Source organism: Molossus molossus, unplaced genomic scaffold, assembly GCF_014108415.1.
Source record: "Molossus molossus isolate mMolMol1 unplaced genomic scaffold, mMolMol1.p scaffold_m16_p_3, whole genome shotgun sequence".
NCBI classification, from domain to species: domain Eukaryota; kingdom Metazoa; phylum Chordata; class Mammalia; order Chiroptera; family Molossidae; genus Molossus; species Molossus molossus.
In genome coordinates this window covers 118,946,423-118,971,662 of record NW_023425366.1, presented here as the reverse complement: position 1 = coordinate 118,971,662, position 25,240 = coordinate 118,946,423, and the positions used below count along the sequence as shown (strand labels likewise).

At 54.6% G+C, this 25,240-nt stretch overlaps 1 protein-coding gene across 1 annotated transcript in view; it reads left to right on the top strand.

The window, feature by feature from the left end:
• The window catches only part of LOC118642148, a 38,508-nt gene that overhangs the window by 11,248 nt on the left and 2,020 nt on the right, over positions 1-25,240 (top strand). Inside the window, 49 exon segments of the mRNA XM_036279748.1 lie at positions 504-533; positions 1,970-2,002; positions 2,333-2,362; positions 2,439-2,471; positions 3,248-3,277; positions 3,355-3,387; positions 3,702-3,731; positions 4,607-4,636; positions 4,714-4,746; positions 5,077-5,106; positions 5,183-5,215; positions 5,737-5,891; positions 5,992-6,021; positions 6,099-6,131; positions 7,351-7,380; positions 7,458-7,490; positions 7,821-7,850; positions 7,927-7,959; positions 8,736-8,765; positions 8,843-8,875; positions 9,190-9,219; positions 10,098-10,127; positions 10,205-10,237; positions 10,568-10,597; positions 10,674-10,706; positions 11,481-11,510; positions 11,588-11,620; positions 11,935-11,964; positions 12,839-12,868; positions 12,946-12,978; positions 13,937-13,966; positions 14,044-14,076; positions 14,407-14,436; positions 15,062-15,159; positions 15,336-15,365; positions 16,081-16,092; positions 17,503-17,556; positions 17,814-17,874; positions 17,942-17,974; positions 18,083-18,118; positions 18,416-18,547; positions 19,246-19,278; positions 19,806-19,835; positions 20,543-20,593; positions 20,678-20,731; positions 23,635-23,698; positions 23,700-23,814; positions 23,816-23,945; positions 23,948-24,086. Coding sequence (XP_036135641.1) covers positions 504-533; positions 1,970-2,002; positions 2,333-2,362; positions 2,439-2,471; positions 3,248-3,277; positions 3,355-3,387; positions 3,702-3,731; positions 4,607-4,636; positions 4,714-4,746; positions 5,077-5,106; positions 5,183-5,215; positions 5,737-5,891; positions 5,992-6,021; positions 6,099-6,131; positions 7,351-7,380; positions 7,458-7,490; positions 7,821-7,850; positions 7,927-7,959; positions 8,736-8,765; positions 8,843-8,875; positions 9,190-9,219; positions 10,098-10,127; positions 10,205-10,237; positions 10,568-10,597; positions 10,674-10,706; positions 11,481-11,510; positions 11,588-11,620; positions 11,935-11,964; positions 12,839-12,868; positions 12,946-12,978; positions 13,937-13,966; positions 14,044-14,076; positions 14,407-14,436; positions 15,062-15,159; positions 15,336-15,365; positions 16,081-16,092; positions 17,503-17,556; positions 17,814-17,874; positions 17,942-17,974; positions 18,083-18,118; positions 18,416-18,547; positions 19,246-19,278; positions 19,806-19,835; positions 20,543-20,593; positions 20,678-20,731; positions 23,635-23,698; positions 23,700-23,814; positions 23,816-23,945; positions 23,948-24,086 — 2,229 coding nt within the window.

Here is a 25,240-nt window from a genome sequence, read left to right as displayed (position 1 = left end):
AGGTGAAAGACCCTGGCACCCCCACGTCCACTCTGAGGCTACCTGACTCTGTCTTGATTTTACTGAACCCACCTACACACTGCCCCTCAGGCCAGCCCAGTTTGGTCCCCAAGATCCGATAATGGAAATGGACTGGGATTGTCTGGATTGGGTGAGGGAGCTGGGCCAGGGTCCTGAGGGATGGGGAAGAAGAGAAGGAAGAGCTGGGAGGCCTGGCAGAGGTTTTGTGAGCCTCTCTGTCTCGCCAGGGCTAGAAAGGGCCGAGAGGACAGCCATCCTGTCCCCGCGCATCCCTCTCGGGTCTCTCTCTCTTTAACCACCTCCCTTAATAATGAGTGCATTGAGCAGGGTTCTGTGCATGACTCCAAGAAGAGGGACACTACCAGCTTCAGGAGTCGAGGGTGTCAGGGGCACCAAGGACCATGGGGGAGGAGTTGGAGGCAAGACAAGGGACCCCCGTAGGCCACAGCCAGCTTTATCATTCCCCCACCGTCTCTCCACAGGCCCTGCAGCTCAAAATGGCTACGGACCAGGTATGGGTAGGCCAGGGTTCTGGGGAGGTGCAGGGGTGGGGCTTGGGTCCCTCACCTGATGCCTGTCTCTCCACCAGGCTTTGGAGCAGGTGTGAAACCCCAGAAGCCAGGTGAGCCTCAACCCTGCCAGTCTTTCTCCACCTTCTCAAACCTCAGAGCTCCTTGCGCCCCATTCACACCCAACTTGGAAATATCCCATCAAGATTTTGGAACCGGGTGCGAGCACAGCCAGTTGAGACCGTTGCGGGGCTTTGTGTCCGCGTCTACGTTGTCTTCTCCTGCCTCCCAACCAGGCCTTGGAGGGGCACCATTGGCGAATAATTGAGGGGCAGTAGGGGGAAGCCTCTAGGATATAAGCTTTCTGGCTTGGTCCAAGAGAAGAGACCTTACCTCCACCTCAGCCAAACCCCTCCTTTTTCCCCAGGCCCAGCAGCCCAGAATGGATATGGAGCAGGTAGGAGTGCATAGGAAAGGGCGGAGGCCCTGAGAGGGGGCTCAAAGGTCCCTCACCGGCTCCCCAATCTTCTTCAGGCTTTGGGGGGGGGGCATGAAGCCCAGAAGCTGGGTGGGTCCTGCTCTAGTCTTGTCTTTCTAATCACGTAACCTCTGGAGCCAGAGCAACCCATACTCACATTTCTGTCTCCATTCAGGATCTGCATCAGCTTTCTCTGGGGCAGGAGCTTAGCTTCTGAGAAAGAGTGCCGGGTTAGGAACTGGGGCAGGTGTTGGGGCAGGCTGTGGCGAAGAGAACTAGATGTCCAGTTTTGGGGTGATGGGGTATTGATCAATGTCCTGGGAGGGGGAGTGAAACCTCAGTAAACCAGGTGAGGTGACAAACCCTGGCACCCCCACCTCGCCTCTGAGGCTGCCTATCTCTGTTACCCTTTACTGAGCCCCACCACATACTGCCCCTCAGGCCAGCCCAGGTTTCCTCCCCAGGATACGATAATGGAAATGGACTGGGATTGCTCGGGCTGGGTGAGCTGAGCTGGGCCACGTCCTGAGGGATGGGGAAGGTGGAGAGAAGGAAGAGCTGGGAGGCCTGGCAGAGGTTTTGTGAGCCTCTCTGTCTCCCCAGGGCTAGAAAGGGCTGGGGACAGCCATCCTGTCCCCCCTCATATCTCTCAGGGCTCTCGCTTGAACCACCTCCCTTAATAATGAGTGCACTGAGCAGGGTTCTGTGCATGACTCCAAGAAGAGGGACACTACCAGCTTCAGGAGTCGAGGGTGTCAAGGGCACCAAGGACCATGGGGGAGGAGTTGGAGGCAAGACAAGGGACCTCCGTGGGCCACAGCCAGCTTTATCAATCCCCCACCGTCTCTCCACAGGCCCTGCAGCTCAAAATGGCTATGGACCAGGTATGGGTAGGCCAGGGTTCTGGGGAGGTGCAGGGGTGGGGCTTGGGTCCCTCACCTGTTGCCTGTCTCTCCACCAGGCGTTGGAGCAGGTGTGAAACCCCAGAAGCCAGGTGAGCCTCAACCCTGCCTGTCTTTCTCCACCTTCTCAAACCTCAGAGCTCCCTGCCCCCCATTGACACCCCACTTGGAAATGTGCCCCCAGGATTTAAGAACAGGTGGGGAGTGCAGCCAGGTAGGACTAGTGGGAGGCTGTGTGTCTATGTCTGGGTTTCTCCTCCTGCCTCCCACCCAGGCCTCGGAGGGGCAGGATTGGTGAATAATTGAGGGGCTCTAGGCAGAAGCCTCTTCAACACAGTTTTCTGGCTTGGTCCAAGAGTGGGACCCTACCCCCAACTCAGCCAGACCACTGTGCTTTTCAGCTCACCCTCCCTTTCCCCCAGGCCCAGCAGCCCAGAATGGATATGGAGCAGGTAGGCGTTGGTAAGAACCTGGGAGACCCTGAGAGGAGGCTCCCAGGTCCCTCACCTGCTCCCCAATCTCCTTCAGGCTTTGGTGGGGGCATGAAGCCTCAGAAGCCCGGTAAGTCCTGCTGTCGTCTAGTCTCTCATCCATGTACCCTCTGAAGCCAGGGCACCTTCTACTCGCATCCCTGTCTCTCTCGAGGATCTGCATGAGCTTTCTCTGGGGCAGGACACCAGGCTTCTTGGAGAGACAGGGGAGGGTTAGAAACGGGCAGGGGCTGGAGCAGGGCCTGGAGCAAGCTGTGGCCCAGAGAACTAGATGTCCAGATTTGGGGTGATGGGGTATTGACCAATGGCCTGGGAGGGAGAGTGAAACCTCAGACACCAGGTGAGGTGAAAGACCCTGGCACCCCCACGTCCACTCTGAGGCTACCTGACTCTGTCTTGATTTTACTGAACCCACCTACACACTGCCCCTCAGGCCAGCCCAGTTTGGTCCCCAAGATCCGATAATGGAAATGGACTGGGATTGTCTGGATTGGGTGAGGGAGCTGGGCCAGGGTCCTGAGGGATGGGGAAGAAGAGAAGGAAGAGCTGGGAGGCCTGGCAGAGGTTTTGTGAGCCTCTCTGTCTCGCCAGGGCTAGAAAGGGCCGAGAGGACAGCCATCCTGTCCCCGCGCATCCCTCTCGGGTCTCTCTCTCTTTAACCACCTCCCTTAATAATGAGTGCATTGAGCAGGGTTCTGTGCATGACTCCAAGAAGAGGGACACTACCAGCTTCAGGAGTCGAGGGTGTCAGGGGCACCAAGGACCATGGGGGAGGAGTTGGAGGCAAGACAAGGGACCCCCGTAGGCCACAGCCAGCTTTATCATTCCCCCACCGTCTCTCCACAGGCCCTGCAGCTCAAAATGGCTACGGACCAGGTATGGGTAGGCCAGGGTTCTGGGGAGGTGCAGGGGTGGGGCTTGGGTCCCTCACCTGATGCCTGTCTCTCCACCAGGCGTTGGAGCAGGTGTGAAACCCCAGAAGCCAGGTGAGCCTCAACCCTGCCTGTCTTTCTCCACCTTCTCAAACCTCAGAGCTCCTTGCGCCCCATTCACACCCAACTTGGAAATATCCCATCAAGATTTTGGAACCGGGTGCGAGCACAGCCAGTTGAGACCGTTGCGGGGCTTTGTGTCCGCGTCTACGTTGTCTTCTCCTGCCTCCCAACCAGGCCTTGGAGGGGCACCATTGGCGAATAATTGAGGGGCAGTAGGGGGAAGCCTCTAGGATATAAGCTTTCTGGCTTGGTCCAAGAGAAGAGACCTTACCTCCACCTCAGCCAAACCCCTCCCTTTTCCCCAGGCCCAGCAGCCCAGAATGGATATGGAGCAGGTAGGAGTGCATAGGAAAGGGCGGAGGCCCTGAGAGGGGGCTCAAAGGTCCCTCACCGGCTCCCCAATCTTCTTCAGGCTTTGGGGGGGGGGCATGAAGCCCAGAAGCTGGGTGGGTCCTGCTCTAGTCTTGTCTTTCTAATCACGTAACCTCTGGAGCCAGAGCAACCCATACTCACATTTCTGTCTCCATTCAGGATCTGCATCAGCTTTCTCTGGGGCAGGAGCTTAGCTTCTGAGAAAGAGTGCCGGGTTAGGAACTGGGGCAGGTGTTGGGGCAGGCTGTGGCGAAGAGAACTAGATGTCCAGTTTTGGGGTGATGGGGTATTGATCAATGTCCTGGGAGGGGGAGTGAAACCTCAGTAAACCAGGTGAGGTGAGAAACCCTGGCACCCCCACCTCGCCTCTGAGGCTGCCTATCTCTGTCACCCTTTACTGAGCCCCACCACATACTGCCCCTCAGGCCAGCCCAGGTTTCCTCCCCAGGATACGATAATGGAAATGGACTGGGATTGCTCGGGCTGGGTGAGCTGAGCTGGGCCACGTCCTGAGGGATGGGGAAGGTGGAGAGAAGGAAGAGCTGGGAGGCCTGGCAGAGGTTTTGTGAGCCTCTCTGTCTCCCCAGGGCTAGAAAGGGCTGGGGACAGCCATCCTGTCCCCCCTCATATCTCTCAGGGCTCTCGCTTGAACCACCTCCCTTAATAATGAGTGCACTGAGCAGGGTTCTGTGCATGACTCCAAGAAGAGGGACACTACCAGCTTCAGGAGTCGAGGGTGTCAAGGGCACCAAGGACCATGGGGGAGGAGTTGGAGGCAAGACAAGGGACCTCCGTGGGCCACAGCCAGCTTTATCAATCCCCCACCGTCTCTCCACAGGCCCTGCAGCTCAAAATGGCTATGGACCAGGTATGGGTAGGCCAGGGTTCTGGGGAGGTGCAGGGGTGGGGCTTGGGTCCCTCACCTGTTGCCTGTCTCTCCACCAGGCGTTGGAGCAGGTGTGAAACCCCAGAAGCCAGGTGAGCCTCAACCCTGCCTGTCTTTCTCCACCTTCTCAAACCTCAGAGCTCCCTGCCCCCCATTGACACCCCACTTGGAAATGTGCCCCCAGGATTTAAGAACAGGTGGGGAGTGCAGCCAGGTAGGACTAGTGGGAGGCTGTGTGTCTATGTCTGGGTTTCTCCTCCTGCCTCCCACCCAGGCCTCGGAGGGGCAGGATTGGTGAATAATTGAGGGGCTCTAGGCAGAAGCCTCTTCAACACAGTTTTCTGGCTTGGTCCAAGAGTGGGACCCTACCCCCAACTCAGCCAGACCACTGTGCTTTTCAGCTCACCCTCCCTTTCCCCCAGGCCCAGCAGCCCAGAATGGATATGGAGCAGGTAGGCGTTGGTAAGAACCTGGGAGACCCTGAGAGGAGGCTCCCAGGTCCCTCACCTGCTCCCCAATCTCCTTCAGGCTTTGGTGGGGGCATGAAGCCTCAGAAGCCCGGTAAGTCCTGCTGTCGTCTAGTCTCTCATCCATGTACCCTCTGAAGCCAGGGCACCTTCTACTCGCATCCCTGTCTCTCTCGAGGATCTGCATGAGCTTTCTCTGGGGCAGGACACCAGGCTTCTTAGAGAGACAGGGGAGGGTTAGAAACGGGCAGGGGCTGGAGCAGGGCCTGGAGCAAGCTGTGGCCCAGAGAACTAGATGTCCAGATTTGGGGTGATGGGGTATTGACCAATGGCCTGGGAGGGAGAGTGAAACCTCAGACACCAGGTGAGGTGAAAGACCCTGGCACCCCCACGTCCACTCTGAGGCTACCTGACTCTGTCTTGATTTTACTGAACCCACCTACACACTGCCCCTCAGGCCAGCCCAGTTTGGTCCCCAAGATCCGATAATGGAAATGGACTGGGATTGTCTGGATTGGGTGAGGGAGCTGGGCCAGGGTCCTGAGGGATGGGGAAGAAGAGAAGGAAGAGCTGGGAGGCCTGGCAGAGGTTTTGTGAGCCTCTCTGTCTCGCCAGGGCTAGAAAGGGCCGAGAGGACAGCCATCCTGTCCCCGCGCATCCCTCTCGGGTCTCTCTCTCTTTAACCACCTCCCTTAATAATGAGTGCATTGAGCAGGGTTCTGTGCATGACTCCAAGAAGAGGGACACTACCAGCTTCAGGAGTCGAGGGTGTCAGGGGCACCAAGGAACATGGGGGAGGAGTTGGAGGCAAGACAAGGGACCCCCGTAGGCCACAGCCAGCTTTATCATTCCCCCACCGTCTCTCCACAGGTCCTGCAGCTCAAAATGGCTACGGACCAGGTATGGGTAGGCCAGGGTTCTGGGGAGGTGCAGGGGTGGGGCTTGGGTCCCTCACCTGATGCCTGTCTCTCCACCAGGCTTTGGAGCAGGTGTGAAACCCCAGAAGCCAGGTGAGCCTCAACCCTGCCTGTCTTTCTCCACCTTCTCAAACCTCAGAGCTCCTTGCGCCCCATTCACACCCAACTTGGAAATATCCCATCAAGATTTTGGAACCGGGTGCGAGCACAGCCAGTTGAGACCGTTGCGGGGCTTTGTGTCCGCGTCTACGTTGTCTTCTCCTGCCTCCCAACCAGGCCTTGGAGGGGCACCATTGGCGAATAATTGAGGGGCAGTAGGGGGAAGCCTCTAGGATATAAGCTTTCTGGCTTGGTCCAAGAGAAGAGACCTTACCTCCACCTCAGCCAAACCCCTCCTTTTTCCCCAGGCCCAGCAGCCCAGAATGGATATGGAGCAGGTAGGAGTGCATAGGAAAGGGCGGAGGCCCTGAGAGGGGGCTCAAAGGTCCCTCACCGGCTCCCCAATCTTCTTCAGGCTTTGGGGGGGGGCATGAAGCCCAGAAGCTGGGTGGGTCCTGCTCTAGTCTTGTCTTTCTAATCACGTAACCTCTGGAGCCAGAGCAACCCATACTCACATTTCTGTCTCCATTCAGGATCTGCATCAGCTTTCTCTGGGGCAGGAGCTTAGCTTCTGAGAAAGAGTGCCGGGTTAGGAACTGGGGCAGGTGTTGGGGCAGGCTGTGGCGAAGAGAACTACATGTCCAGTTTTGGGGTGATGGGGTATTGATCAATGTCCTGGGAGGGGGAGTGAAACCTCAGTAAACCAGGTGAGGTGAGAAACCCTGGCACCCCCACCTCGCCTCTGAGGCTGCCTATCTCTGTCACCCTTTACTGAGCCCCTCCACATACTGCCCCTCAGGCCAGCCCAGGTTTCCTCCCCAGGATACGATAATGGAAATGGACTGGGATTGCTCGGGCTGGGTGAGCTGAGCTGGGCCACGTCCTGAGGGATGGGGAAGGTGGAGAGAAGGAAGAGGTGGGAGGCCTGGCAGAGGTTTTGTGAGCCTCTCTGTCTCCCCAGGGCTAGAAAGGGCTGGGGACAGCCATCCTGTCCCCCCTCATATCTCTCAGGGCTCTCGCTTGAACCACCTCCCTTAATAATGAGTGCAGCTGAGCAGGGTTCTGTGCATGACTCCAAGAAGAGGGACACTACCAGCTTCAGGAGTCGAGGGTGTCAAGGGCACCAAGGACCATGGGGGAGGAGTTGGAGGCAAGACAAGGGACCTATGTGGACCACAGCCAGCTTTATCAATCCCCCACCTTCTCTCCACAGGCCCTGCAGCTCAAAATGGCTATGGACCAGGTATGGGTAGGCCAGGGTTCTGGGGAGGTGCAGGGGTTGAGCTTGGGTCCCTCACCTGTTGCCTGTCTCTCCACCAGGCGTTGGAGCAGGTGTGAAACCCCAGAAGCCAGGTGAGCCTCAACCCTGCCTGTCTTTCTCCACCTTCTCAAACCTCAGAGCTCCCTGCCCCCCATTGATACCCCACTTGGAAATGTGCCCCCAGGATTTAAGAACAGGTGGGGAGTGCAGCTAGGTAGGACTAGTGGGAGGCTGTGTGTCTATGTCTGGGTTTCTCCTCCTGCCTCCCACCCAGGCCTCGGAGGGGCAGGATTGGTGAATAATTGAGGGGCTCTAGGCAGAAGCCTCTTCAACACAGTTTTCTGGCTTGGTCCAAGAGTGAGACCCTACCCCCAACTCAGCCAGACCACTGTGCTTTTCAGCTCACCCTCCCTTTCCCCCAGGCCCAGCAGCCCAGAATGGATATGGAGCAGGTAGGCGTTGGTAAGAACCTGGGAGACCCTGAGAGGAGGCTCCCAGGTCCCTCACCTGCTCCCCAATCTCCTTCAGGCTTTGGTGGGGGCATGAAGCCTCAGAAGCCCGGTAAGTCCTGCTGTCGTCTAGTCTCTCATCCATGTACCCTCTGAAGCCAGGGCACCTTCTACTCGCATCCCTGTCTCTCTCGAGGATCTGCATGAGCTTTCTCTGGGGCAGGACACCAGGCTTCTTAGAGAGACAGGGGAGGGTTAGAAACGGGCAGGGGCTGGAGCAGGGCCTGGAGCAAGCTGTGGCCCAGAGAACTAGATGTCCAGATTTGGGGTGATGGGGTATTGACCAATGGCCTGGGAGGGAGAGTGAAACCTCAGACACCAGGTGAGGTGAAAGACCCTGGCACCCCCACGTCCACTCTGAGGCTACCTGACTCTGTCTTGATTTTACTGAACCCACCTACACACTGCCCCTCAGGCCAGCCCAGTTTGGTCCCCAAGATCCGATAATGGAAATGGACTGGGATTGTCTGGATTGGGTGAGGGAGCTGGGCCAGGGTCCTGAGGGATGGGGAAGAAGAGAAGGAAGAGCTGGGAGGCCTGGCAGAGGTTTTGTGAGCCTCTCTGTCTCGCCAGGGCTAGAAAGGGCCGAGAGGACAGCCATCCTGTCCCCGCGCATCCCTCTCGGGTCTCTCTCTCTTTAACCACCTCCCTTAATAATGAGTGCATTGAGCAGGGTTCTGTGCATGACTCCAAGAAGAGGGACACTACCAGCTTCAGGAGTCGAGGGTGTCAGGGGCACCAAGGACCATGGGGGAGGAGTTGGAGGCAAGACAAGGGACCCCCGTAGGCCACAGCCAGCTTTATCATTCCCCCACTGTCTCTCCACAGGCCCTGCAGCTCAAAATGGCTACGGACCAGGTATGGGTAGGCCAGGGTTCTGGGGAGGTGCAGGGGTGGGGCTTGGGTCCCTCACCTGATGCCTGTCTCTCCACCAGGCGTTGGAGCAGGTGTGAAACCCCAGAAGCCAGGTGAGCCTCAACCCTGCCTGTCTTTCTCCACCTTCTCAAACCTCAGAGCTCCTTGCGCCCCATTCACACCCAACTTGGAAATATCCCATCAAGATTTTGGAACCGGGTGCGAGCACAGCCAGTTGAGACCGTTGCGGGGCTTTGTGTCCGCGTCTACGTTGTCTTCTCCTGCCTCCCAACCAGGCCTTGGAGGGGCACCATTGGCGAATAATTGAGGGGCAGTAGGGGGAAGCCTCTAGGATATAAGCTTTCTGGCTTGGTCCAAGAGAAGAGACCTTACCTCCACCTCAGCCAAACCCCTCCGTTTTCCCCAGGCCCAGCAGCCCAGAATGGATATGGAGCAGGTAGGAGTGCATAGGAAAGGGCGGAGGCCCTGAGAGGGGGCTCAAAGGTCCCTCACCGGCTCCCCAATCTTCTTCAGGCTTTGGGGGGGGGTGGCATGAAGCCCAGAAGCTGGGTGGGTCCTGCTCTAGTCTTGTCTTTCTAATCACGTAACCTCTGGAGCCAGAGCAACCCATACTCACATTTCTGTCTCCATTCAGGATCTGCATCAGCTTTCTCTGGGGCAGGAGCTTAGCTTCTGAGAAAGAGTGCCGGGTTAGGAACTGGGGCAGGTGTTGGGGCAGGCTGTGGCGAAGAGAACTACATGTCCAGTTTTGGGGTGATGGGGTATTGATCAATGTCCTGGGAGGGGGAGTGAAACCTCAGTAAACCAGGTGAGGTGAGAAACCCTGGCACCCCCACCTCACCTCTGAGGCTGCCTATCTCTGTCACCCTTTACTGAGCCCCTCCACATACTGCCCCTCAGGCCAGCCCAGGTTTCCTTCCCCAGGATACGATAATGGAAATGGACTGGGATTGCTCTGGGCTGGGTGAGCTGAGCTGGGCCACGTCCTGAGGGATGGGGAAGGTGGAGAGAAGGAAGAGCTGGGAGGCCTGGCAGAGGTTTTGTGAGCCTCTCTGTCTCGCCAGGGCTAGAAAGGGCTGGGGACAGCCATCCTGTCCCCCTCATATCTCTCAGGGCTCTCGCTTGAACCACCTCCCTTAATAATGAGTGCAGAGAGCAGGGGTCTGTGCATGACTCCAAGAAGAGGGACACTACCAGCTTCAGGAGTCGAGGGTGTCAAGGGCACCAAGGACCATGGGGGAGGAGTTGGAGGCAAGACAAGGGACCTATGTGGGCCACAGCCAGCTTTATCAATCCCCCACCGTCTCTCCACAGGCCCTGCAGCTCAAAATGGCTATGGACCAGGTATGGGTAGGCCAGGGTTCTGGGGAGGTGCAGGGGTGGGGCTTGGGTCCCTCACCTGATGCCTGTCTCTCCACCAGGCGTTGGAGCAGGTGTGAAACCCCAGAAGCCAGGTGAGCCTCAACCCTGCCTGTCTTTCTCCACCTTCTCAAACCTCAGAGCTCCCTGCCCCCCATTGATACCCCACTTGGAAATGTGCCCCCAGGATTTAAGAACAGGTGGGGAGTGCAGCTAGGTAGGACTAGTGGGAGGCTGTGTGTCTATGTCTGGGTTTCTCCTCCTGCCTCCCACCCAGGCCTCGGAGGGGCAGGATTGGTGAATAATTGAGGGGCTCTAGGCAGAAGCCTCTTCAACACAGTTTTCTGGCTTGGTCCAAGAGTGGGACCCTACCCCCAACTCAGCCAGACCACTGTGCTTTTCAGCTCACCCTCCCTTTCCCCCAGGCCCAGCAGCCCAGAATGGATATGGAGCAGGTAGGCATTGGTAAGAACCTGGGAGACCCTGAGAGGAGGCTCCCAGGTCCCTCACCTGCTCCCCAATCTCCTTCAGGCTTTGGTGGGGGCATGAAGCCTCAGAAGCCCGGTAAGTCCTGCTGTCGTCTAGTCTCTCATCCATGTACCCTCTGAAGCCAGGGCACCTTCTACTCGCATCCCTGTCTCTCTCGAGGATCTGCATGAGCTTTCTCTGGGGCAGGACACCAGGCTTCTTAGAGAGACAGGGGAGGGTTAGAAATGGGCAGGGGCTGGAGCAGGGCCTGGAGCAAGCTGTGGCCCAGAGAACTAGATGTCCAGATTTGGGGTGATGGGGTATTGACCAATGGCCTGGGAGGGAGAGTGAAACCTCAGACACCAGGTGAGGTGAAAGACCCTGGCACCCCCACGTCCACTCTGAGGCTACCTGACTCTGTCTTGATTTTACTGAACCCACCTACACACTGCCCCTCCGGCCAGCCCAGTTTGGTCCCCAAGATCCGATAATGGAAATGGACTGGGATTGTCTGGATTGGGTGAGGGAGCTGGGCCAGGGTCCTGAGGGATGGGGAAGAAGAGAAGGAAGAGCTGGGAGGCCTGGCAGAAGTTTTGTGAGCCTCTCTGTCTCGCCAGGGCTAGAAAGGGCCGAGAGGACAGCCATCCTGTCCCCGCGCATCTCTCTCGGGTCTCTCTCTTTAACCACCTCCCTTAATAATGAGTGCATTGAGCAGGGTTCTGTGCATGACTCCAAGAAGAGGGACACTACCAGCTTCAGGAGTCGAGGGTGTCAGGGGCACCAAGGACCATGGGGGAGGAGTTGGAGGCAAGACAAGGGACCCCCGTAGGCCACAGCCAGCTTTATCATTCCCCCACCGTCTCTCCACAGGCCCTGCAGCTCAAAATGGCTACGGACCAGGTATGGGTAGGCCAGGGTTCTGGGGAGGTGCAGGGGTGGGGCTTGGGTCCCTCACCTGATGCCTGTCTCTCCACCAGGCGTTGGAGCAGGTGTGAAACCCCAGAAGCCAGGTGAGCCTCAACCCTGCCTGTCTTTCTCCACCTTCTCAAACCTCAGAGCTCCTTGCGCCCCATTCACACCCAACTTGGAAATATCCCATCAAGATTTTGGAACCGGGTGCGAGCACAGCCAGTTGAGACCGTTGCGGGGCTTTGTGTCCGCGTCTACGTTGTCTTCTCCTGCCTCCCAACCAGGCCTTGGAGGGGCACCATTGGCGAATAATTGAGGGGCAGTAGGGGGAAGCCTCTAGGATATAAGCTTTCTGGCTTGGTCCAAGAGAAGAGACCTTACCTCCACCTCAGCCAAACCCCTCCGTTTTCCCCAGGCCCAGCAGCCCAGAATGGATATGGAGCAGGTAGGAGTGCATAGGAAAGGGCGGAGGCCCTGAGAGGGGGCTCAAAGGTCCCTCACCGGCTCCCCAATCTTCTTCAGGCTTTGGGGGGGGGGCATGAAGCCCAGAAGCTGGGTGGGTCCTGCTCTAGTCTTGTCTTTCTAATCACGTAACCTCTGGAGCCAGAGCAACCCATACTCACATTTCTGTCTCCATTCAGGATCTGCATCAGCTTTCTCTGGGGCAGGAGCTTAGCTTCTGAGAAAGAGTGCCGGGTTAGGATCTGGGGCAGGTGTTGGGGCAGGCTGTGGCGAAGAGAACTAGATGTCCAATTTTGGGGTGATGGGGTATTGATCAATGTCCTGGGAGGGGGAGTGAAACCTCAGTAAACCAGGTGAGGTGACAAACCCTGGCACCCCCACCTCGCCTCTGAGGCTGCCTATCTCTGTCACCCTTTACTGAGCCCCTCCACATACTGCCCCTCAGGCCAGCCCAGGTTTCCTCCCCAGGATACGATAATGGAAATGGACTGGGATTGCTTGGGCTGGGTGAGCTGAGCTGGGCCACGTCCTGAGGGATGGGGAAGGTGGAGAGAAGGAAGAGCTGGGAGGCCTGGCAGAGGTTTTGTGAGCCTCTCTGTCTCCCCAGGGCTAGAAAGGGCTGGGGACAGCCATCCTGTCCCCCTCATATCTCTCAGGGCTCTCGCTTGAACCACCTCCCTTAATAATGAGTGCAGAGAGCAGGGGTCTGTGCATGACTCCAAGAAGAGGGACACTACCAGCTTCAGGAGTCGAGGGTGTCAAGGGCACCAAGGACCATGGGGGAGGAGTTGGAGGCAAGACAAGGGACCTCCGTGGGCCACAGCCAGCTTTATCAATCCCCCACCGTCTCTCCACAGGCCCTGCAGCTCAAAATGGCTATGGACCAGGTATGGGTAGGCCAGGGTTCTGGGGAGGTGCAGTGGTTGAGCTTGGGTCCCTCACCTGTTGCCTGTCTCTCCACCAGGCGTTGGAGCAGGTGTGAAACCCCAGAAGCCAGGTGAGCCTCAACCCTGCCTGTCTTTCTCCACCTTCTCAAACCTCAGAGCTCTCTGCCCCCCATTGACACCCCACTTGGAAATGTGCCCCCAGGATTTAAGAACAGGTGGTGAGTGCAGCCAGGTAGGACTAGTGGGAGGCTGTGTGTCTATTTCTGGGTTTCTCCTACTGCCTCCCACCCAGGCCTCGGAGGGGCAGGATTGGTGAATAATTGAGGGGCTCTAGGCAGAAGCCTCTTCAACACAGTTTTCTGGCTTGGTCCAAGAGTGGGACCCTACCCCCAACTCAGCCAAACCCGTCCTTTTTCCCCTGGCCCAGCAGCCCAGAATGGATATGGAGCAGGTAGGAATGTGTAGGAAACCCGGGAGGCCCTGAGCAGGTGCTCAAAGGTCCCTCACCCTCTCAGGCTTTCAGTAGGGGGCTTGAAGCCCAGAATCCTGGTGGGTCCTCCTCTATTCTTGTCTTTCTTGTCTCATATCCTCTGGAGCTAGAGCTCCCCATACTCAAATCTCTGTCGCCATGCAGGATCTTCATCACATTTCTCTGGGGCAGGAGCCCAGCTTTTTAGAAATAGAGGGCACAGTTAGAAACTGGGGAAGGGGCTGCGGCAGGTGCTGGGACAGGAGCTGGAGGAGGGGCTGGAGCTGGCTCTGGTACAGAGAACTTGATGCCCAGTGTTGGGGTGATGGGGTATTGACCAATGTCCTGGGAGGGGGAGTGAAACCTCAGAATCCAGGTGAGGTGAAAGTCCCCCGGCACCACCACTTCACCTCTGTGGCTGCCTATCTCTGTCACCCTTTACTGAACCCCTCCACATACTGCCCTTCAGGCCAGCGCAGGTTTCCTCCCCAGGATACGATAATGGAAATGGACTGGGATGATCTGTGCTGGACCCCGTGTGCTGGCCTCAGCCTCATTGCCCACAGCCAGCTTATCATTTCCCTACATTCTCCCCGCAGGCCCTGCAGCTCAAAATGGCTATGGACCAGGTATGGGTAGGCCAGGGTTCTGGGGAGGTGCCGGGGTGGGGCTTGGGTCCCTCACCTGATGCCTGTCTCTCCACCAGGCGTTGGAGCAGGTGTGAAACTCCAGAAGCCAGGTGAGCCTCAACCCTGCCTGTCTTTCTCCACCTTCTCAAACCTCAGAGCTCCCTGCCCCCCATTGACACCCCACTTGGAAATGTGCCCCCAGGATTTAGGAACAGGTGGGGAGTGCAGCCAGGTAGGACTAGTGGGAGGCTGTGTGTCTATGTCTGGGTTTCTCCTCCTGCCTCCCACCCAGGCCTCGGAGGGGCAGGATTGGTGAATAATTGAGGGGCTCTAGGCAGAAGCCTCTTCAACACAGTTTTCTGCTTTGGTCCAAGAGTGGGACCCTACCCCCAACTCAGCCAGACCACTATGCTTTTCAGCTCACCCTCCCTTTCCCCCAGGCCCAGCAGCCCAGAATGGATATGGAGCAGGTAGGATTGGGTAGGAACCTGTGGACGCCCTGAGAGGGGATTCCAAGGTTCCTCACCTGCTAGTAAATCTTCTCTAGGCTTTGGGGTGAGCTTGAAGCCCCAGAAGCCGGTTGAGTCCTGCTGTAGTCTTGTCTCTCTATTCATGTAACCTCTGTAGCCAGAGCACACCCTACAAAAATCCCTGTCTCCCTCCAGGATCTGCATCAGCTTTCTCCTGGGCAGGAGTCCAGCTTCTTAGAAAGAGAGTTCAGGGTTAGGAACTGGGGCAGGTGTTGGGGCAGGCTGTGGCGAAGAAACCTAGATGCCCAGTATTGGGCAGATGGGATATTGACCAATGGCCTGGGAGGGAGAGTGAAACCTCAGATTCCAGGTGACGTGAAAGACCCCTGGCACCCCCACGTCCACTCTGAGGCTACCTGACTCTGTGCTGATTTTACTGAACCCACCCACATACTGCCCTCAGGCCAGCCCAGTGTTCCTCCCCAGTATACGGTAATGGAAATGGACTGGGATTGTCTGGGCTGGGTGAGGGGAGCTGGGCTTGGGTCCTGAGGAATGGGAAGGAGGAGAGAAGGAAGAGCTGGGAGGCCTGGCAGAGGTTCTGTTAGCCTCTCTGTCTCCCCAGGCCTAGAAAGGGGTGAGAGGACAGCCATCCTGTCCCCGCTCATCTCTCTCAGGCTTCTCCCTTTGACCACCTCCCTTAATAATCAGTGCATTGAGCAGGTAGGTGTCTGTGCATGACTCGAAGAAGAGGGATTTACCTTGTTCAGGGATCGAGGGTGTCAGGGGCACCAAGGACAATGGTGCCAGAGTTGGAGGCAGGACCAGGGGACCCCCAGTGCTGGCCTCAGCCCTGTAGCCCACAGCCAGCTTTATAATTCCCCACCTTCTTCCCACAGGCCCTGCATCTCAAAACGGCTATGGACCAGGTATGGGTAGGCCAGGTTCTGGGGAGGTGCAGGGGTGGGGCTTGGGTCCCTCACCTGTTGCTTTTCTCTCCACCAGGCGTGGGAACAGGTGTAAAATCCCAGAACCCAGGTGAGCCTCAATGCTGCCTCACTTTCTCTATTTTCTTAAAATTCAGAGCTTCCAGTCCCCCATTTACACTCCACTTGAATGTGTCCCTCCAGGTTTCGGAAATGGGGTGGGAGCCCAGCCAGGTGAGACTGGTGGAGTGTGAGTTGGGGATCTGCATGTCAGCATCCTCTCCCATTTCCCTCCCGGCTGTTGAGGGCCAGGATTGATTGAAAGAGGCTGAAGGCAGGCTCCATGATCCTTGGTTCTGGCTTGGCTTTGAAGGACACATGCCGGCCTTCACCCCACCTTATCCACGGTCCCAACTCCCCTGTTCATCCTTCCCACCCTTACTGGCCCCCAGCTCAGGATGGCTACAAAGCCGGTATGTCCTGAGGGGTTGATAGAAGCTGGAAAAAGAGAGTTGGGCGCTCACGGAGGGGGGTTGGTGATTTCACCCAGACCCTGTTCTGATGGTCCTCTTGTGGGCTCCTGTCAGACTTGGAGAACACAGAGTTGGCAAGTAAATGGAGGTGGCATGTGGCAGAGAGGGCTTCTGGTTCCTAAACTAGGGGAAAAAGCAGCCCAGCTCCCAGCCTTCTTCTGCCTCTCCCTCTCCTGTCTCCACAGGCCCTGGACCAGGTAGTGGGGTGGGGAAGTGGTGGATGGGCCAGATGCTAGGTTCTGGAGGAGATGCCCAGTGGATGGATAATGGATCCCTCACCTGCTCCCATCTCTTCTGTAGGCTTTGGTGAGGTATAAAGCCTCAGAAGCCAGAAAAACCCTTTCTCTCTACCCACTCTGTGATACTGTGATTTATAATAAGAAATATAGCTCTGGACAGTATCACTCAGTGGTTAGGGCTGCGGTTGGAGCACCGAAGGGTCAGCTGGTTGGATCCGTGGACCCCAGTCAGGCAAGCGCAGGAGGCAGCTGATCCATGTGTCTCTTTCATGTCAATGTTTCTCTCTCTTGATCTCTCTCCCTCTTTTCCTCCTTCTTCCTTCCCTTCCACTCTCTCTAAAAATCAATGGCAAAAATATCCTCAGGGGAAGGATTAACAAAAATAAATAAATAAATATAAGAAATAGCCTTGGCCAGTTTGGCTCAGCGGTTAGAGCGTCAGGCTGTGGTCCAGAGAGACCCGGGTTCGGTTCCCGCTAAGGGCATGTACCTTGGTTGCAATTTGTTCCCTGCCCTGGTTGGTTGTGCGGGGGCAGCCACTCCATGTGTCCCTTTCATGTCGATGTTTCTCTCTTCCTCTCTCTCTCTCTCTTTCTCTCTCTCCCTCCCACTCTATCTGAACAAAAAATGGAAAAAAATATCCTCAGGTGAGGATAAAAAAAAAAAAAGAAATATATATTTGTCTGCCTCCCATTCCTGGCTCAGAGCTGGCTCCTAAAAGCTTTGGAATTTCCTAAATGCGAGGTTTCTTTTGTTGTGTTAATGAGGTGACTTTTGGAAAGCCCCTAGGTCACCTATGGGTGGGCTGGTTGCCAGGGGAACCCACCTCATGATTGGAGGGTTGCAACTTTTTTAGGTGGAAATCCAACTGGGACCTCAGTCCATGGGACAAAGTTCAATGCACTGAGCCACACGGGCTGGGCATGAGCTGAATCCTTTTATAATAAACTTGTGATCTAGTCTGTGTTTTCCTCAGTTTTGGGACCCATTCTAGAAAATTAATTGAATCCAAAGAGGGGATCATGGGAACCTCTGCTTTATATAGCTGGCTGATCAGAAGCACTGACGACAACCTGGATTGGCACCTGGCACCTGAAGTGGAAGGAGGGCACAGCGTTGTGGGACTGAGCCCTTAAATGTGGGATCTGACACTATCTCCCGGTAGATCCCACATTTAAGGGCTCAGTCCCGGTAGATAGTGTCAGAATTGAATTGTAGGATACCCAGCTGGTATCTGAAAATTGCTGGTGTTGGAAAACTCCTAGAATTGACATTGGTATCAGCATTGCCCCCCCTCCCCGCAACCTCCAGAAACAGTCTATTCCCTCTACCCCTGTCCCCCTCACAGCCCCCAGCCTGTCTTTCCAGTTTATAGAAATAGGCTGGGATCTGGAGCCTTCCCCAGTGAAGGGACCCAGCCAGGTGAGAGAGGCGGAGCAGGCATGGAGTTCTGAGAGGTGGAGGGGAAAAGGTGGCATAGGGCTCCATGGGGCAAAGAGTTGTGTCCTGGGAAAGAGAAAGGGCAGAGTGGAGTCCATCTGTCACTCAGCCTCCCTCTGTCTCTCTCCAGGCCTAGGAGGGGGCATGAGCACTCTAAAGCCAGGTGAGCCCCTCTCCCACCTCTACCAAAAGTCTGCCCCAGCCCCAGCCCCTGTCCTCATTCCTGCTCTTCCTCCCAGGATACACACCAGGAGGAAATGGGCGTCCACCAGCTGAATACAGTGAGGGTTTCAGTCTCAGGTAGAGAGGGCTCATTCCTAGGGAGGGGCTGGTCCCCTCTGAAGCTGTCTTTCTGTTTCTCCTACAGGTCTGGAAGGGGGTGTGAAACCTCAGAAGCCAGGCAAGTGAGAGAGCTCCCTATCTCTGTCTTGTACATTCTCCTACCTCTTCTTTCAGGACCTCCCCCCTCCCAAATACTACCCTGCACATCCCTGCTTTTCCTCTCCAGGATATGGCAACGGAAATGGGCTGGGGGCCCAGCCAGGTGAGGCCCCAGGGGCAGGAGGTGGGCAGGAGGGAGGTAGGAGGGATGTTGCTGAAAGGCCTTGGGGCTGGGTGGGCAAATAGCAGGAATGTGTAAGGTGGCTGGGTCACCTGGTCCCCAGAGCAAGCTGTGACCCACAGGAACTGGGCTTTTCCTGACCTGGCAATGTACCCTCTTTGGAAGTTGTGTTTGCCCTAGAAGCTACTGCAGGCTGGTGGACTGGCCAGGCCAAGGCCAGCAGGGCAGTTGGGGTAGGCACTGGTCTGGGCTTACTGCCCTTTCCCTTCTCCCGTCTAGGTCCTTGCAATGGGAAGATGCCTCCAAGGCCTGTCCCCCGGCTTCCCACTCCAGGGGGCCCTTCTGATAAAGCAAGTGGCTGGGGCCCCAGATCCCAGCCCCCTACCCCAGGGCAGAATGGCAAGTTCCCAGGTCAGTGTGGAGTGGGGGGCAAGCGGCATTGATATACCTGGTTCCAGGAGGGGCAGGGCCTAGCTGGGCTGCTCAGAAGCCCCTATGCCCGTTCTTCAACCGAGTGAGGCTTGCTGTGAGCCAGCTGAAGAAAAGCTTGAACTCTGGCCCTGAGACCCCATGTGACCCCCAATCTGGCAGCTCCCCTAAGCCCTTGCCCCCATGGCAGGCTGCAGTCCCAACCTGCCTGGCCCTGGGCTCACTCCTGTCCCTGGCTTTCTTCCTAGCACCGACTCCAGCCATCCAGTGGGGACCGAAACCTCAGAAAGCAGGTGTGCGTCTGCCTCTGTTCCCATGCTAGATCAGGGGTCACTCCCCCATTACCCTTATTCCCAGGCTATCTCAGCTGTTCAGGCCAGGAAAGCCCCTCCTGAGTCTACCCTCCTTCTCTCCTGCTGCTTTCTAAACTCAATTATTCTGATTTTTTCCCTGTGGATAGGGAGAGTCCCTTCTTTCTCCTCAGAGTTTCTTAGATCCATACTTGGGAAAATCTGGATCTCCATTCTCCTCATAGGGTACCACCCTTTGAATGGCTATGGACCAGGAGCAGAACTGGATGAGGAGGCCCTTTGTCTGAATTCTTCCTCCCATTACCCCATCTTGTGGCTATTTCTGACCCTCCCCCATCTTATCTCTGACCCCCGTTTCCTCTACCCTAGGCTTTGGTGATGGCCTCAAACCTCAGAAAGTTGGTGAGCCCTCAGGGCCCTCATCTTGGGCATGACCTGGTGCCTCCTTCATGGCAAGCCCTCCTTGTTGCTATCTTTGTCATGTCTGTCTGTCTCTTTCCTTATTTACCCAGCGCATATTTACTATGCACTGGGCTAGAACATGTCCAGAGCCAGGTGCGATCTTATCTCGGGTGAGGGTGGAGTGACAGACAGGCCAGGGAGAAAGGGAAGCTGCCCAGAGAGAAGCTGGGGAAGGCTTCGGAAAGTTGTGCAGGGAGATGTGATAGGCCCTCTCCAGGTGGCCTCTGAGTCCGTCTGTCAGTCTCTTCATGAGCTAGTCACCCTGGCTTCCCCAATGCTGTCCACCTCCCACTCCAGCCCCTCTCCAATCTGTCTCTTGCAGGTTTTAGTTACAGGAATGGTGGTCTGGGAGCTGCGGTCTTCGCTGAGGCCCTTCCGCAGCCAAATGCCTGAGGGTCGAGTTGGGGAGGGTGGAGGGGCTCCAGGCTCAGGGGCCACTAAAGCCTCTGATCTCTTTCCTCCTCCAGAGTTCCCTGGGGCCAGTGGCTTAAAAAATGGTGAGTTGGACCCAGGGGACAGAGTGGAAGAGACATACATCTAAGGGCTGGTCAGCAATGAATCACATGGATCTCTTGCAGGGTATGGTGAGGAAGCACCGGTATACCCCAAAGCTGCAGCTCCAGCCTCTGAAGGAAATGGTAAGAAATGAGAATTCAGGGAGAAGAGTGAACCCTGGTAAGGGCTGCTGGGACAAGGCCAAATGGGTGGGGCCTCTGAGACTCTGGGAAGAGGGGGCATTCTGGATGTCCAGGTTTCGTGGGCAGAGGTTCCCACCCCAGTCTCATCTCCTCAGATGAGACTGAGGCTCTGAGGGGCTCTACTTGGCCCTCCCTCCAACCTTGGGGGGTCTGCCTTAAAGTCTGAATATGGAGCCAGAGGCGCATATCCAGGGGTCGCGAGATAGCCAGGAAGTGGGGTGTGTGGAAGAACATTGTGAAGGGGATGAGGGGTGGCTTTAGGGAGCTGGGTCCTGGACCCAGGCCCACCCCACCCCACCCGGCCCCCACCTCCCTACAGAGATGGAGGGGACATTCTTGGTGGAAGGAGTGTGAGGGGGACAGGAATGGATGAGACTGGAGGGAGGAACAGGGAGAGCAGGGGACCCTGAGCATGAGCCTGGAACCTGGACTAAGATGGGGACGTGACAGACCAGAACAAGGGCTATCAGGGACTCAGTGCTCCTACCTTCTGCCCCTCCCCCCAGGGTCCTATGGACAGCTGAGGCCAAAGCTGGGCCCAGCTTTGGTGGGTGGAGGTCTCCCAAGGCCTGGGGTAAAGCTAGGGGGAACACTAAAAAGTTCTGTGACCTGGGTTCCCTGGCTGTCTGTCTGTACTCCAGGGGGCGCTAAGGTGAAGAGCGGCAGCAGTGGCCCTCTGGAAAATGGCTATGAAGGTGAGAAGCAGTGACCCTGTCTCCCACTCTCCGCATGCCACCATTATCACCCCTTCAAGCTGCACTTGGGGATGCCCCCAGCTCTTGGGAGGGATGGCAGGCTCTCAGACCACATATAAGTGTCTGCTGAGTGACTAACCTCAGACCAGAGGAGGGAAAGGGCTCAGTTTCCCCCAGGAGGTGAGGAGGGGCACCTCACCAGGGCTCTGCTCTGCCTCTTCCCAGGCCATTGGGAAATGCTGATCACCTGAGCTGATCCACTACCCATCCTGAGTGCCTCTGTACCAGAGCCTAATCTGCTTGGCAAGGATGGCCAGATCCTTGGGCTTGGTCTCTGGCCTGGGGTCTCCTGTGGGCTGAAGTATTAATAAAGGCGATGTGCTTCCCTATTTGCCTTTGTATGCCATGGTGTGGGGGTTGGGGGATAGGATTGGCTTCCTGGGGTTAGGATCCCCTGGGCCTACAGTCTCCACTCTGAACCTCATTCATTCATTTACTCAACAAATAGTGTGGTTGTGTGCTAGGGGCTTTGCTCTGATGGGAGAAACCATCACTTGGCAACAATCTAGTGGGGGAGCCACGTCCAAGTTAGGGGACTTGTGCATTATTTGTGTGTTAATTTAAAAAAAATTTTTTTTTCTTTATTGATTTTAGAAAGAGAGGAAGGGAGAGGGAGAGAGAGATAGAAACATCGATGAGCGAGAACATCGATTGGCTGCCTCCTGCATGCCTCCCACTGGGGATTCGGCCCACAACCTAGTCATGTGCCCTGACGGGGAATCAAACTGGCTACCTCTTGGCGCATGGGTCAATGCTCAACCACTGAGCCACACTGGCTGGACTGTGTGTTAATTTATAATCACTTTATTAAAGTTAAACTAAAATCTCTTCCTTAAGCCTTTACTCTTGCTTCTGAACATTACTGTACTGATTAATCTTATAATATGGATATAAAACTCACTTTCACATTTTTTATTAATGTTCAATTAGATTATAAATTTGAAAGATTGATGTCCCCCAATATATTAATTTTTTTTCTTTTTATTGATTTTATTATTATTTTTTAAAATCTCCACCTGAGAACATTTTCCCATTTATCTTCAGATAGAGTAGGAGGAAGGGAGGGAGGGAGGTAGAGAGAGAGAAAGAGAGAGAGAGAAACATTGATGTGAGAGAGACACATCGACTGGTTGCCTCCCACACAATCCGGACCAGGGCTGGGGAAGAAGCTCAACTGAGGTATGTACCCTTGACTGGAATTGGACCTGGGTCTCATTGGTCCGCGGGCCAATGCTGTAACCGCTGAGCCAAATCGGCCAAGCCCCCCCTCCCAAATATTTTACTTGCCTTACAAGCCTAATTAATTCAATTCCCTTAGGTGTTTTAAACAATTACATACGTAATCTACTTGATCTCTTAACAAAGGGTGGGGAAAGATCTAACCAGTAACATCTCCCTAAATGCTCCTGGAAATGAATGTCAGACATTTGTTATCTCAGATTACTGAATGTTTTCAAATCACTTTATTTTCTCATCTTGTGATTACAAATGGACTCACCCAGAAATGCAGAACAAATCACTCTCCTAGGCTGGGTCTGGAATGAAGGCTGCCCAATTGGGGATTGATCCCCTGTTCTGAACTTTGACCCAGTACCAAGATCAGTTTCTATGAGCCTCTGTGTTCTGAGTTGTTTCAAGCACACACCTTTTCTTGCAACCTGGTGAAGTTTTAACTGAAGAATTCAAGTTGAATAGAGTTGATGGTGATGCTGTTACAATAACCTGGTTATTATTTAACAAGAAAGGAGTGAAGGGAAGACTGGGTAATATAGGCATGCCATTTATACAACTTTTGCCAGAAAGCTATAGTTTAACACTGTAGGTCTGTTACCCGCTGATTGATGGGGGAAGGGACTGGACAAAGGCAGTTTAGACGCATGCCCAGTAAGATCTGAGTGATGTGAGAAGGTCCTTACCTACCTGTCTGTCACACCTGGGAGCCAGTCAGTTGTCAGAATAGGCGTGGCCACTGCAAGTTCCTGAAACTAGACAGAGGAAAATGCCCACTCTCCTCTTGAAACTCCTGTTGCAGGGGGAGCATTCCCCTGCATTTACCCACATGGCTCACAGCTACATGGACTCCACGCCATGGATTAATGGACTGAATCTAGACTGATGCTGATCTGGACCTGGTTTCATCATGGAACAGCCACTCCAGACACTGGCCCTGTTTCTAGTTCTACTGAACCCACAGCTGCCCCTTTTCCAGGACTGGGTTAAGGGAACTGGGACATTACAACCTCAGGAATATAATTCCATGCTAATAAAGACCATTCATTCACCCGTGTGAGTCTTAGAAGATTCATCTTCTGAAGATATTGCAAGAGCCACACCACTCCCACAAGTGTCAAGGGAATCTGGCTCCCTCATCCCTCCAGTAACAATGGGACTTGACACCCCATGAGGAACTCAGTTCATCTTTGTCACCTGGTTTATGATAACTTAGGTGGAGATCAAAATGTTACCTCAGGACAACTACATGCAAAAAATGAAACTAGACCACCAACTTACACCATACACAAGAATAAACTCAAAATGGATAAAAGACTTAAATGTGACACGTGAATCCATAAACATCCTAGAAGAAAATGTAGGCAACAAAATTCCAAACATCATACACAGCAGAATTTTCACTGATACAACGCCTAAGGCAAGAGAAACAAAGGAATAAATGAATACACGGGACTACATCAAACTAAAAAGCTTCTGCACAGCAAAAGAACCAACTATCAAAATGAAAAGGGGGATGGTGAGTGGCTGTGCAAGGGCAGACACTTCCTTTTGTGGGTAGTGGCCAACTCAGAGAGAACACTATGAAGGCTTCCGGCAAGCTTCGCTTCCAGAGTACAAGGTGGTGGGGCAATGCCTACCCACCCCCAAGTGTCGCATACCACCCCTCTACCGCATGCATCTTTGCACCTAACCAAGTCGTTGCTAAGTCCCGCTTCTGGTACTTTGTGTCTCAACTGAAGAAGAAATCTTCAGGGGAAATCGTCTACTGTGGGCAGGTGTTCAAAAAATCCCCCCCTTCGGGTGAAGAACTTTGGCATCTGGCTGCACTATGGCTCCTGCAGTGGCACCCACAACATGTACGGGGAGTATCAGGACCTGACCACCGCGAGCGCTGTCACCCAGTGCTACAGAGACATGGGGGCTGGCACCGTGCCTGCGCCCACTCAATCCAGATCATGAAGGTGGAAGAGATTGCAGCCAGCAAGTGCTGCCGACCAGCAGTCAAGCAGTTCCATGACTCCAAGATCAAGTTCCCGTTGCCCCATCAGGTTCTTCATCGCCAGCAAGAGGCCCAAAACCTTTTAGACACAGGGCCCTCCATCCCCTGGTCTGCCCAAATAAACTCCTTGGGAAAACCGGGAAAAAAAAAAAAAGATGGAAAGGGAACCCACTACATGGGAGAGCATAATTGCCAACGATACATCAGATAAGGGGTTAACTTCCAAAATATATAGAGTGCTCATACACCTCAACAAAATTAAGACAAAGAACCCAATTTTAAAATGGGCAGAGGACCTAAATAGACACCTCTCCAAAAAGGATATACAAATGGCCAAGAGACATGAAAAAATGCTCAACGTCACTAATCATCAGAGAGACGCAAATTAAAACAACTATGAGGTATCACCTCATACCTGTCAGAATGGCTGCCATCAACAAATCATCAAACAATACGTGCTGGCGAGGGTGTGGTGAAAAGGGGATTCTAGTACACTGCTGGTGGGAATGCAGGCTGGTGCAGCCACTATGGAAAACAATATGGTGTTTCTTCAAAACATAAAAATTGATCTTCCATTTGACCCAGTGATCCCACTTCTAGGAATATATCCTAAGAAGCCCAAAATACCAATCAGTAAGAATATTTGTACCCCTGTGTTCATAGCAGCTAAGATTTGGAAACAGCCTAAGCATCCATCATTAGATGAGTGGATAAAGAAAGCTGTGGTACATATATACAATGGAACACTATGCAGCTGTAAGAAAGAGAGATCTCTTACCCTTTGAGACTTCATGGAGGGACCTGGAGAGTATTATCCTAAGCAAAATAAGTCAATCAGAGAAAGACAAATACCACATGATCTCACTTATTTGTGGAATATAATGAACAAAATAAGCTGATGAACAAAATAGACCCAGAGACACAGAAAGGAGTACGATTCAGACTGACAAACCTCAGAGGAGAGGGTCAGGGAGATGGATGAGATAAACCAAAGAACTTATATGCATGTATGCATAAGCAATGGATATAGACAACAATGCTAAAGGGTTGGGGAGAGGGTTGGGGAGGAGGGTGTTTAGAAGGGAAAAGGAGAAACATCTGAAAAAAAATAAATTAATAAAAATTGGGGGGGGGGCGCATTACCTCAGTATGCACAAGGTTTTGGGTGGAGTAACCTTTAGGAGATTCTGTAAACATTATTGGAATTCCAGACTAAT